The 14,462-nt window shown below is 34.3% G+C and overlaps 1 protein-coding gene across 2 annotated transcripts in view; it reads right to left on the reverse strand.

Moving 5' to 3' along the window:
* Positions 1-14,462, reverse strand: part of ADCY1 (adenylate cyclase 1) — a 221,490-nt gene that overhangs the window by 100,637 nt on the left and 106,391 nt on the right. For both annotated transcript variants that reach the window (XM_034416445.3, XM_034416444.3), the window contains exon 3: positions 955-1,073. In XM_034416445.3, coding sequence (XP_034272336.1) covers positions 955-1,073 — 119 coding nt within the window. The remainder of the gene's footprint in view (positions 1-954; positions 1,074-14,462) is intronic.

The raw sequence follows: 14,462 nt of genomic DNA on the forward strand, positions 1-14,462 counted from the left end.
CAGTGGACAAACGAGCCATAGAAAAATGGCTGAGAAAAATTACCTACCAGGAGAGTGTCCACTTATTGACTGCTTTAATCCAGAATACCAGGGATAAAAGAAATTATCCAAATAAAACCTTAACCATATTTTGTCCCCAAACCCAGCTTTAAATATCTGTATATGTGTTTAAATGATCCAGAGATAGATATCCATGTTAATTGACCATTTTTGGTAATCTTGAGAGAAAGAACAGAGGAATGGAAAAGATGTTGGAGGTCTTCTGGTTCAACGCCTTATACAGGAGATCCTCTACAATTCTGGACAAATGGCTGTCCAGTCACTTCTTGAAAACCTTGAGGGACCTACAAGTTCCAGAAGCAAGCCATTCCACTGATTAATTGTTCTCATTGTCCAGAAATTTTTCTTTAGTTCTAAGTTGGATCTCTCTTTAATGTTCTTCCACCCATTGCTTCTTCTCCTGCTCCCAGGTGCTTTGGAAAATTAGTTGATTCCTTCTTCTCTGTGACAGTTCCTAAAGTACTAGAAGGCTGTCATTGTATCACCCCTAGTCCTTTTCTTCACTACCTAGTTTCTAGATCCCTCAGTTAAGGCTTCCAGACCCCCTTATCACCTTTGTTGCTCTTCTCTGCACTCTTTCTAGAATTTCAGCATCTTTTTAATATCTTAGTGACCGGAATTAGATATGGTATTTCAAGTGTGGTTTCACCAGTGCAATATAAAGCAGTCTTATCACTTCATATGATCTTGAAACTATCCCTCTGTTGATGCAATGTAGGATTAGATGGTTGAGATATGTTTTGCTTTTTTCCTGTTTTAGTTTTCTTTTCTTTTGGGTACTTAAAAAATATACAATTTAGGATTTTCTTTGTTTTTGTAGATACAAAATGTTTTTGTAGATACATGAAAAGTTCATATAGCCTGGTTTATTTTGTAAATTCATATCAATCCTACCTAACATTGTCATGCCTCTGAATGTAAATCTTATGGAAAATTCTTTCAGGTGGCTTAAGGAAATCTTCCTTCATTTCCATGGCAACATTTCTGGGCAAAAGGCTCATCAGGAGTCGTTCCTAAAAATAAGAACAAATATATTAATTGTAAGACACATGATGAACTTTTATTCTTTTCATTACATCTAGTAAACTGGAATATCTTTGAGACTGTCCATTCTGAACAGAATTATCCCAGTGTTTGACAAACTAGAAGAAAGGGAAATTTTGCAAATATCCTCCCTCTGTGAATTAGAAGAGTCAGGAAACCCCTTGCTTCTGCTATGGCTTTTGTCCTCCCCCAGAAGATAGAAGACCCTCCTCTTTATCACTAAGGCAATCAAGATGTTTCTCTTTCACAGAAACTTCAAGGAACGGGCAAGCATTCTTGTATGATTAAAGTAAACAATTATAATGAAATATGGTGGGATTTTATAAAAACGGTGTTGGTGGAAGGTAAAGGGAATAAACCTACTCAAGAATATAGGTTGTTTTGGAGGGGATAAGGGGACAATTGGAATATATTGTATATCTTTTAGTTGTTATAGAAGAAGAAATATAAGGGGGGAAAAAGATCTCCGGGGGTAGGGGTGCACTGTAATATTCGTATTTTTTTTCTTTTTGTATTTAGATGTATATGTACTATGTTTGTATTATTTGTATTTAAAATATTTTCTTTAAAAAAAAATTTAAAAAAAGGAATGGCTGTTATACATCCTGAGCTGTAATTAAGGTTTTTGACAATATGTACAAGATCGCTGATACTAAGACTGTTACTTATTTTCTTTTATTGTTAGAGATAGTTAGAGATGTCTTTATTGTTTAAAAAAAATATTGATTATTCATGGCCAATTCTGATATAAGGATTTATTTTTATTTTACTTGTTGCTTTTGTATCACATTATATTATAAGGCATCTAGACCAAAGAAATGAGGCAGCATACAAACCCTAATTATAAATAATTAAGAGTTAATAATTCATTGTGTCTAATTTATATACTTAAAAAAATAATATAAAACCAACCCAGAAAACAGAATTTGAATTATCTCAGGCATAAGATTATGAAGATGTTTAAAATGTTCATAATTTAATACTGCACTTATCATTTTTATCCAGCAGTGGATCTGCTTTCACCTTTCAGAAATGTCAAAATAGATAAAGATATCAACTTAGAAATAGAGTCTGAAATGAAGGAAGCTGATTATAAGATTCATAATCTGGATAATAAAATACAAAGAATTGAAAATGATTTGATAAATATTCAAGAAAATAGCCCAGAAGTAGAGTCTAAAATAAAGGAAGCTGATCAGGAGACTTACAATGCAGATAATATAAAACAAAGGATTGAAAATGAAGTCACAATGATGCAATTCAGATCCATGGAATTTGCAGTCAGGATGAGGGGAATACAGGAAAATAACAGAGATGATTTGAGAAAGATGTCTGCTGAAGTTCTGGCTGGGATTTTAAAGGTTAGTCCTGAAGAGGTATCCTGTAAGATTGATAAGGCCTACAGAATAAATTCTTGGGTGGTAAAGCAAAGGCAGTTGCCCAGAGATGTGGTGATTTACTTTACTGATAAAGGAATAAGAAATGATATTGTGCAAAAGTCTTTTAACTCCACTCTAGAAATGAATGGAAGGAAGATTTGGATATATAAAGAGCTGCCGTCCAAGATGTTAAAAGATAGAAAGGGCTTTGGATTTTTGGTGACTGAATTAAAGAAACAAAACATCCCATTTAGGTGGGATGCTCCAGTTGGTATAATATTGAGATATCAAGGAGAAAGATATCAACTAAATACTGTTGAAAAAGTGGAAGAATTTTACTACAAGGTTTTTAAAATGGATCCAACATCTCCACGTATGTCATCAGTGTTAGGAACACCGGAGGGGGATAAAGAAAAGCAAAATGAACAAGAGATTGAAACTCAGGCTAAGCAGATGGAGATGGAGGTAATGGAAAAACAACAAGTTACAGAGGCCTTTTTGGATGAGCCGCTTTTGGATTCTCCTTCAGAGGCTATAGCTGGATCACCTATAAATATAAGAGAGGCGGCTTTGGATTTCGATCTGATGTCTTATCAAGTTACAGACCAGCATGTAATTCAACCAGCTGATATACAAGTCTTAGAAAGGCAACCAGGATGGAGATCTAAACCACAACAAGTTAAGAAAAGAAGAAGCAGGTTCTACAAAACTAAAAATTTTTAAACTAAACAAAAAAAAATTTTTTTCTTTTTTTTTAGCCAACAGACTAATGCCAGTTACTTAAGAGACGATTAAATATAATAAGCGGGATTTATAGAAGGCTGATACATGAAAATATAACTGAGGCAAATCATAGACTTATACTATTTTGAGAAGAATAACAGATCTCTGCAGTGCTGGTGTTCTTGGGATGTGGAAGATGGCCTTTCATTGAGCGGATTGGAACTTTCTATTTTGGACTCTTTGAAAAATGGATTACGTATATGTTGAGTTATAAGGCAAGAGAACTATGGAATTGGGGCATGCAGAAGATCTGGTTGTTACCCTAACGTGGTGGTTGGAATTAATAATCTAGACAAAAGACACTACAGAAGATACTACATGGAATATAAATATAAAGTCACTCGGGTGGTTTTTTATATATGAAAACATTTATTATTGATGGGAGCAGATGGTAATTGAAGATACTGAATATACTGTTGGAAGCAGAACTTGATGTTACCCTAACATGGGCAATTAATAATTCAGTTGAAAAACATTACAGAAGATACTATATGGATTACAAACTTAAAGTCATTTGAGGATTTTATATATATATGGAAATATCTTTTAGTGGTGTGGGCAAAAGAACAAAGATATTAAAAATATTATGTATGGTAGACCTGTAGGAAAGTGGGTGGAGATAGGTTAGGTTACTGATTGTTTAGTTTAGGAAAAGGGATGTTATGTTCAGATATTAATATACGTAAAAGATTTGAATTAAGAGATATATGTATGGGGGTGGAGGAAATGGGTAGATTATGAGTTGAATAAATGCCAAATTAGGATTTATTATATAACTGTATAGCTGAAAGTTGCTTTGAAATGTATAGTATAGGGGGGATATAATAATAATGTTAGAAAGAAATGGTTAGCAAATGGGGGTGGTGTAAAAGGATGGTAAAGTATTATATAATGTGATATCAATTTGGATTTTATTTTGGAGAAGCCATGGGGGGAGGGGAGGGGGGGTTAGGGAGGAGGGGAGGAAAAAGGGGGAAAAATCTGTATTTGAAAAACTTTTTCAATAAAAAAAAAAAGAAATGTCAATTATTTTCATCCAGCATAAGGATCATGGGTTTGGCTGTGTACACTTTTAAGTGTTATATGAAACATATGATTAATGGAACTGGAAGCAACCCTAGCACTAAACTGATCAATGCTGATCATTAATTAAATGTTATTTATAACATTCTATAATAAAAGTGGTAACTTTCAGAAACCTATAGACGTTCTTGTTTGTTGTTAATTTTTTACAAATAGATATGTGATAAAATCTTTCATTTTTTCTTCATGTTTCTTTTGAATTTCTTAAAATGATAAGAATGGTTGGTAAATATTAACATTCCTCAAAAATCTTCAAATGTGAAATATTAATCATATATCACCTTCCATGAAGTAAGATGGAATGGATTGGCCAATCACCAAAAAATTGGTGATTTTTTGCTTTCTAGAAAAATGGTAGGATCCACTTGTTATGTATCTTTGAGATGCCATTTTAATATCTCCATTCCTCTGCACAGCATAAATCATTTTGCTGAACAAGAGCAGATAATTGGCTCTTTTTACCATTATGAATATAATGCTACTAATAACAGCTTATAGTAGAATCTATAACATTAGTGTGTGAAAGAATGTAAGATCAATTGCTATTTTTTTCTATCTGCTGTTTTGGAATTTAATTAACCTGCTCTTTTGCTATGCCTAGCAAGGCAGATTATAAAACAATGAGACAAAACTATTACAAAATTATTTACTGAAACTGGTATCAGTTAAATATTAATTAAGTTTATGCTATTGAAGTGCTTAAAAGTGGCAACTTTATATTATCTAACATCCTACTGTGATTTAAAAAAACTATTTTTTTAAAAAAAATCCTTTTTAAAAAACCTTTTTAGTTAATAGTACTTTTTAATTTTTTAACAAATGAAGTAGGCAAGGAATGTTTAATATTTTTGAGGTTGACTCTTCAAAATGTAGAAGTATTGAAGCTCACCCAGTTTTTCTCCAATAGCTAGATTACTCCAATTTATTCCTAATTATTCAGGAATACTGAAACCGGACTAGGGTTTTTAAAAATATCATTGATGTATGAAATTAGGCATTATTTTTCTTTGAAAAGTAGCTAGCCCTAAAAGCTAAGTCTTTTTTTAATGCTGTTGCTGCATAGCTAAGACATCACAAATCATTTTGCATGATCATAAGTTCATAAGTCCCATAAGAAACTGAACAGATTAGTTATATGGAAGATGAAGAGGATGGATGAAATACAGAAATATACATAACACTGTATTCTGGAAAGAGAAAACACAAAAGATTCCCTGGATTCTAAGGATTGAGGCAGGAGATGCCAGACCAAGCAGAATAGAACAAGATACTAATAATATGCTTCTGCTTCTAGCCTCGTGGTGCAATGTGGAACGGAACACACCCAAAACTGTAGAAATGGTGGTAGACTTTAGGAGAAACCCTTCCATACTACCACCTCGTACAATACTAGACAACACAGTATCAACAGTAGAGATCTTCAAATTTCTAGGTTCTATCATATCTCAAGACCTAAAATGGACACCTAACATCAAAAACATCATCAAAAAAGCACAACAAAGAATGTTCTTTCTGCACCAACTCAGGAAGCTCAAACTGACCAAGGAGCTGGTGATACAGTTCTATAGAGGAATTATTGAGTCTGTCATCTGCACCTCTATAGCTGTCTAGTTTGGTTCTACAACCCAACAAGACAGACACAGACTTCAGAGGATAATTAGAACTGCAGAAAAATAATTACTACCAACCTGCCTTCCATTGAGGACCTCTATACTGCACGAGTCAAAAAGAGGGCTGTGAAAATATTTACAGACCGCTCGCATCCTGGACATAAATTGTTTCAACTCCTACCCTCAAAACAACGCTGTAGAGCACTGCACACCAGAACACACTAGACACAAAAACAGTTTTTCCCCAAACGGCATCACTCTGCTAAACAAATAACTCCCTCAACACTGTCAAATGATTCACTAAGTCTGAATTACTATTACTATTAATCTTCTCATCGTTCCTATCACCCATCTCCTCCCACTTATGACTGCATGACTGTAACTTTGTTGCTTGTATCCTTACGATTTATATTGATTGTTTCCTAATATGATTTGATCGCTTATTTGTACCTTTATTAAATCTATGTAATTATATGATTATCGTTAAGTGTTGTACCTTATGATTCTTGATGAATGTATCTTATCTTTTTTTCTTTATGTAATTATATGACATAAGTGTTCAGTGTTGTATCTTATGATTCTTGACAAATGTATGTTGTCTTTTTTTCTATTCCTTTTTTAAATAAATTTTTGAAATTAATTTTTCAATAAACACGAAACCAAAAACGTACATACAAAACTACAAAAATACAAGCAAAAACAAAAACAAAAAAGAATGCAAGAGATACAAAAAAGAAAAAAGAAAGAAAGGAAAGAGAAAAGAGAAAGAGAAAAAAGAAAGGAAGAAGAAGAAAAAAAAGGGATGAAAAAGAAAAGAAAAAGAAAAAAGAAACAATTTTTTATGCAGAGCTGTGTCCATTTACAAAACTTATCCCTACAAAATACTTATAGTCTATATATTTTACTTCATTAAATTTTGTTATGTCTGAGCCTGTTTCATCTTTCTCTTTTTAATCCATTCATACCATTTCTCCCATGATACATAGTACTTCGAGTATGTCATTTCTTTCAGTTCCAATGTTAGTTTGTCCATCACAGTCATAAGTTTTTTTTTGATTATTTGATCTTCGGAAGGCGTCTTCACATTTTTCCAACATTGCGCAAAAGCCAATCTCGCCACTGTCATTATATCTAAAATCATATGTCTTGTCTTCTTTTTTTTTTATTGCAAAAGTTTTACAATTACATTTTCACCCCTTTTTCCCCCCCCACCTCCCCCCCAGACTTCCCAACCTCCCTAACCCTCCCTAACCCTCCCCTCCCCCCAGACTTCCCTATAATATACTCATACTCATAAAAAACCCTTAATATAACACTTATATATAAACTTGAACCCATCCCTCCCCTGTATAATTTTTCTCTTTACCTCATTACATTAAAATATTTCCAATACATTATTTTCAAATAAAAGCTATTTGATACTTTCTAGTTTGATATTTGTTCTGAACATATTCTATCCACCTTTTCCATTCCCATTCATAAGTCTCTTGTGAACAATCTTTTAAATATGCTGAAATCTTCGCCATCTCTGCAAAACTGGCCATCTTCAAAGTCCATTCCTCGATAGTGGGCAAAGCTTCATTCTTCCAGTATTTACCTATCAACAATCTTGCTGCTGTTATCATATACAATATCAATTTTGTTTCACCCAATGTAAAACCCTTAACTATACCCAATAAAAACAGTTGTGGAGAAAATTGAATTTTTTTCTTCAAAACATTCTGCATGACCCACCAAATTTTTATCCAAAAAGCTTTAACTTTCCTACAGGTCCACCAAACATGATAATACGTAGCATCCAAACATTCACATCTCCAACATTTTGGCTGAACATTAGGGTACATACATGACAACTTTTTGGGATCTAAATGCCATCTATAAAACATTTTATAGAAATTTTCCCTCAGGTTCTGCGACTGTGTAAATTTAACATTCTGAACCCAAATTTTTTCCCATGTTTCCAACATCACTGGTTCTTCAAAATTTTGTGCCCACTTAATCATACAGTCTTTAACTAATTCAGTTTCTGAGTCCCTTTCTAGCAAAACATTATAAAGCCTTTTGATATGCATTGGACCTTTCTCTCTTATATGTCTAACCAATTCTTCCTCGTGCAACATAATACCAGTTTTTTGGTCCTCTTTCCATCTCAATTGTAATTGATTATATTGTAACCAAGTTAAATTAATCCCTTCGTCCAACAGTGTCTGCAATGTCTTCAGCTGCCATCTGCCCGCATCTGTAAAAAGAACCTCTTTGTATAAAAACCCCCCGAGTGACATTATATTTCCGGTTTCCCTGTCTTCGGCGACGGCGGAGCCTTTTGAAGCTCCGCCAGCCCCGCCGCCTGTAGAGCCGCTCCGCGACGAAGAAGCAGCTCGAAAACTTCAAAATCCACAGGATTGATGTGTAGAGATTGCAGGGCACAGGTCGAGCCCCTGTAACCCCCCCAGGGAAGTTTCTGGGGAGAGAACAGGCATGGCTCCCTCCCAACCTGCTGAAACTCCGGGCGACGTGGGACAATTCTGCTTTTGCAGAACAAGCCGGCTGCAAGAAACTTAAAGCGAAAAGAACCAGCTTTAATAAACAGCGAAACTACCTGAATCCTGTAACTTGGAAACACAAGTATTAGCGCTTTGTTGACTTTTTAATCTGAGAAAAATGCGAATGAGTGAAAGTGCTTTGAAAAAACATGGCGCTCAGCCTTAGAGTTAACGAGCCAGCGAGTGTGGATTGGTGAAGTTATCTTGCTTTGTTACAAAGTTTCCAAGTTGCTACAAAGTTGCCTTGTTTGTAATAAGAGAAACAAGTGGAAAATTTCTCCCTTTTCAATACTTGACTTTGCTTTACTTCAACCTTTATTTGATCAAATCTGGGTGACTTTTTTAGAAGTCTTTGTGCAGGAGGGAAAGGAAAAGGAACTTCCCTCTTTAGAAAAACTAGATCACGTGGCAGGATGGCTTCAAAGAAGCAGGAAGGGAAGGCAACAGGGGGGGGGATCCCCCACACACAAACATGAAACTCAGCTTCCCCCTGCTCAACAGCTACAGACTCAGAAAAAAGAATTTGATGTGGGAGATTTAAAAGAATTTATTTCTAAAACTTTGGATGATAAATTTCAAAAATCTCAACAGGAGATAGATGATAAACTTCAAAAATCACATCAGGAATTTATGCAGGAAATTAATGAAGTTAAAGATATGGTGAAACAGAACCAAAACAAGGTGACCAAAAAAATATCAGAAGTGGCATCTGGCCTGGCAGAATTTATTGGGAAAGTTGATTTTAAAGTTGAAGAACTTAAATCAGAAGTTAATGTTAAGATGAAAGATAATGATTATAAAATTGCTGATGTTGACAATAAAATGTAAAGAGTTGAAAACGAGATTGTCATGATACAATTCAGGGCAATGGAGTTTGCTATACGGCTTCGAGGAATTCGAGAGGAGGAAAGACAGGATTTGAGACAAGTTTGTTCTGAGGCCCTGGCTAAGATTCTACAAGTTAATCCTGATGTGGTTTTTCACAAAATAGACAAAATTTACAGAGTGAACTCCTGGGTGGCCAGACAAAGACAATTACCTAGAGATGTGGTCATATATTTTACAGATAGAGAAATAAGAAATGATATCCTGCAAAAATCCTTTTACACTTCTGTACAAGTGGGGGGCTCACGAATTGGAATTTATAAAGAATTGCCTCCTAAAATGCTGAAAGCTAGAAAAGAATTTGGCTTTCTTGTTAAGGAATTGCAAAATTTACAGATACCTTTCCGGTGGGACGCACCAGTTGGCATAATTTTCAGATACAAGGGAGAAAGATACCGTTTGAATACCGTGGAGAAGGCACAGCACTTCTATACTACTATTCTTAAGGAAAGAACACCATCTCCACGTACATCTACAGTTTTGGAGATTAAAGAGAGTGAAGAGAAGCAATCTCAACGAGAATGGCAAGAACAGTCTAAGCAGGAATTAGAGGAAGTGCAAGGTGCAGAAGGAGGTTTTCTGGATGAGCCCTTGCTGGAATCTTCTCCAATCTTGGACCCGGTTCGAATGATTGAAGTTAAGGATCAACGTATAACTCGAGCTCAATCTAAGTTACTTAAACAAAAGCAACAACAACAACAGGAAAGACAAGACAAGGAGGCAGTTAAGAGTACTGCACAAGAGACTGGAGCCATGGGGGGAGCGAGATCGAAGCTTTCGGATGACCTTCAATTATTTTGCTCTTTGCTCCAGAAAGAGGGTGATGATGTTTAAGTGTTTATCTTGGAATGTTAATGGGTTGAATTCAGCACAGAAAAGGAAGAAATTATTTACATATTTGAAACAATTTAATAATGATATAATTTGTTTACAAGAAACGCATATCACAACTCAAGATCAAAAATATTTGATAAACTCCAAACTAGGAACACATTTTATATCTTCAACTTCGCAAAAAAAGAATGGTGTGGTTATTTATGTAAATAAAAAGTTAACAGCTAAAGTTATAGAAGCAGATGAAGATGGTAGGTTTGTAGCAATTGAATTGCTTACAGCAAATGGCCAAATTCTTCTGATTGGAATTTATGCTCCCAATCAACAACAGGACTATTTTTATAAGATGTTACATACTAAAATATTGCAATGGGATTACAGATCTATTTTAATTATGGGAGACTGGAATGGAGTAATCGACTCTAAATTAGATAAAAAGAGTTTGGCAAAGTCTAGGATCAGATTACCACAGACCTTTTTTGACATGAAAGAAGATATGGAATTAAAAGATGTTTGGAGAATACATAATTCAAAAGAATTGGACTACACTTTTTTTTCTGACAGACACAGATCCTTCTCTAGGATTGACTTCATTTTGTTGACAGATGATTTACTTGTTAAGACAAAAAGAACAAAGATTTTTCCAAGAACTTTGACTGACCATAGCCCAGTATGGATAGAAATTGAGATGGGCAAGGTTGAGAGACGTTCTTGGAGATTAAATGAGAATTTGTTTAGATATGAAAAAAATACAACAGAACTTAAAAAGCATTTGAAAGAATTTTTCGAAATAAATTTGAATAAAGGTACCCCAATTGAAATTGTGTGGGACGCAAGTAAAGCTTATATGAGAGGGGTACTTATCTACATGAACTCTAAACATAGACTGTTCCGACAAAAGAAAAGATCTGAACTGGAAATAGAAATAAAGAATAAAGAACAGTTACTTATTAAAAATCCAACAGATGAAAGAATACGTAGTGCTATAAAACTTTTGAAAGACCAATTTCAAATGCTTATGGCGGAACAAGTTGCAACAAACTTACAATATGCGAAGCATAACACATTTTGTAACGCTAATAAACCGGGCAGATGGTTGGCTTACACATTGAGGAAAAAACAAAGTATACGGACTATTGATAGTATTGATATTGGAGGGAAAGAAATCCTTCAACAAAAATTAATTAAAGAAGCTTTTGTGGACTATTATACTAAATTATATGCTAAAGAGGAGGTGCAGAACGGACTTATAGAAAAATATTTAAACGATAAAAGAGTTACAAAAATTACTGATCAACAAAAGGAAAGAATGAATTATCCTATAACAGAAGAGGAGATAATAGTAGCAATTAAACAGTTAAAAACAGCCAAAGCTCCTGGCACGGATGGTTTGACCGCAGTGTATTACAAAACTTTGCAAGCTGAAATGGTGGAACAACTTAGAGATTTATTTTGCAATATTCAGCAAGGGGGTAAAATACCCCCATCATGGACAACAGCTTACATATCTTTGATACCAAAAGAACAAATCGGTCCTAAAAAACCAGAGAACTATAGACCAATATCTCTTTTGAATACAGATTATAAAATCTTTGCGAAAGTACTAGCCAACAGGTTGATGCCAGTAATTCAAAAGGTGATTCATGATGATCAAGCGGGATTTATCGAAGGCAGATACATGAAGGACAATGTAAGGCAAGTAATAGATTTATTGGAATATCTTGAGAAGAATAAACAGATTCCTGCAGTGCTGGTCTTTTTGGACGCAGAGAAGGCCTTTGATAGAGTGGATTGGAATTTTCTACTAAAGACTTTAAAAAAGATGGACTTTGGGGATCAATTTATACAGGTGATTTCAGCAATTTATCAAGAGCAAAAGGCACAGATTATTATTAATGGAAGTCTGACAACAGAGTTTAAAATTGAAAAAGGAACAAGACAGGGATGTCCGTTGTCCCCACTTTTATTTATTTTAACACTAGAAGTCTTGCTAAATACAATACGGGACTCTAATATCTTGAAAGGTATAAAGATTAGGCAAGAGGATTACAGAATAAAGGCATTTGCAGATGATCTGGTTGTTACCCTATCACAACCAATGTAATCAATAATCTTGATGAAGGACATTATACAAGACTATGGTAAAGTTTCAGGTTTTAGACTGAATACAAAAAAGACTAAAATGATAGCTAAAAACATGACACAAGATCGTAAACATGAGCTTGAAAGGAGGGCAGGTTTTGAGACTGTACCTAAGGTAAAATATCTAGGAGTTCAGGTTGCAGAATCAAATATGAAATTGTTTCAAAATAACTATGAGGTGTTGTGGCGAGAGGTGCAGAAAGATATGGAGACTTGGAAAAAACTGCAGCTGTCTCTACTTGGAAGAATAGCGGCAGTTAAGATGAACATTTTGCCAAGATTTCTTTTTTTGTTTCAAATGATTCCGGTGCTTAAAAGCGATAAACAATTGAAAGTCTGGCAAACTGGACTTAATAAGTTTGTTTGGAACGAGAAAAAGCCGAGAGTGAAATTGAAAATTATGCAAGATGTTCCAGAAAGAGGAGGTCTTAAACTTCCAAACCTACAGTTATATTATGATGCAGCAGCTTTAACTTTAACAAGTGATTGGTTTGGAAGTAAAAAGGCTGGAATATTGAATGCAGAAAGTTTTGATCTTGAATTTGGATGGCATGCTTACTTATTTTATGATGACAAAGTTGATAAATTATTTAAAAGTCATATACTTAGAGACTCTTTGATGAGAGTTTGGAAGAAGCATCGATTCAAATGGGATTATAAAATACCGCTATGGCTGGATCTTGGTCATACTTTGTGGAATACAAATATAATGTCTTGTCTTCTTATTGTAGGTCTTTCCCATTATTCCCAGGAAGTATAGTTCTGGTACAAATTCTAATTGAATACCTGTTATTTCTTGCAACCATTCCCCAACTCCACCAGTATTTTTTGGATTCTGGACACAGCCACCATGACTGGTGTAAGATACCCTGTTTCTGTCCACATTTCCAGCAATTTGGGGCCAAATTTGGATATATTTTTGCCAATCTTGAGGGAGCCAAATGCCAGATAACATTTTATATTGGTTTTCCTTATATTTTACTGATATTGTTAATTTATAGTTTTTGTTCCAAATTATTTCCCATTTCTCTAATTCAATATTGTGCCCTACATTTTTTGCCCATGCTATTATCGCTCCTTTCACTATTTCCTCTGCTTTATCAAATTCCAAAAAATATTTATACAATTTGGTTATTAATTCTTCATCTGGGCCAATCAGTAGTTTATCTAAATATTGTGGAACCAGTTCAATACTAAAATCCTCTTTGTCTTTTGAATACCGCAATTTTATTTGTAAATATGGCCACCAATCAATTATAATTCCTTGTTTCTCCAGATCTTGCTTACTTTTTAAATTTTCTTGCAAGTTTAAAATTTCATGATATTTGACCATTTTGTTCATATCCATAGCGTTTGGGTGTATCATTGCCTCCATTGTTGACACCCACTCTAGTATTTTCATATAATATATATTTTTTTAATTTCTTGCCATACTGGCATTAAGGCCTCTCAAATTTTGTGGTGAAAAAAATATGAATGGGATTTATTTTCTTTATTCCATAGAAAGGCATGCCACCCTTTTTGTAAATCACGCCCTTCCAGTATAAGTAATCTTTTATTTCTTAAATTTGTCCACTCCTTAATCCAGGTTAAAATTGCTGCTTTATAATAGAATCTCCAATCTGGGAGCCCTAGATCATCTCTGCTTCTGCTGTCATGGAAGTCTGTTAGTTTTATTCGTGGTTTTCTGCCAGCCCATATAAATTTCAGTGTAATTTGGTTCAGTTCTATAAAGAATTTCCTATCTAATTTTATGGGTATGGTCTGGAAAAGATATAACAATTTTGGCAAAATATTCATTTTGATTGTTGCAATTCAGCCCAACATAAATATTTGTAGTGCATCCCATCTTTCTAAATCCAATTTTATTTGCTGTACAAGTTTTGTATAATTATCTTCTTTTATTGAGCATCTCGCCGTCAACCATATTCCTAAATATTTAATTTTTTTAGCACTTTGTAATCCCAATTTCCCTTTAATTCTTTTTCTTGTTGTCCTGTCATATTTTTGACTATCATTTTTGTTTTTGTCTTGTTGATTTTAAGGCTGGATATTTCTCCATATTTTTCTATTTCCTTTATTAATGTCAGCCCTGTCTC

Source organism: Pantherophis guttatus, chromosome 4 (assembly GCF_059756535.1).
Source record: "Pantherophis guttatus breed Tessera chromosome 4, ASM5975653v1, whole genome shotgun sequence".
NCBI lineage: Eukaryota > Metazoa > Chordata > Lepidosauria > Squamata > Colubridae > Pantherophis > Pantherophis guttatus.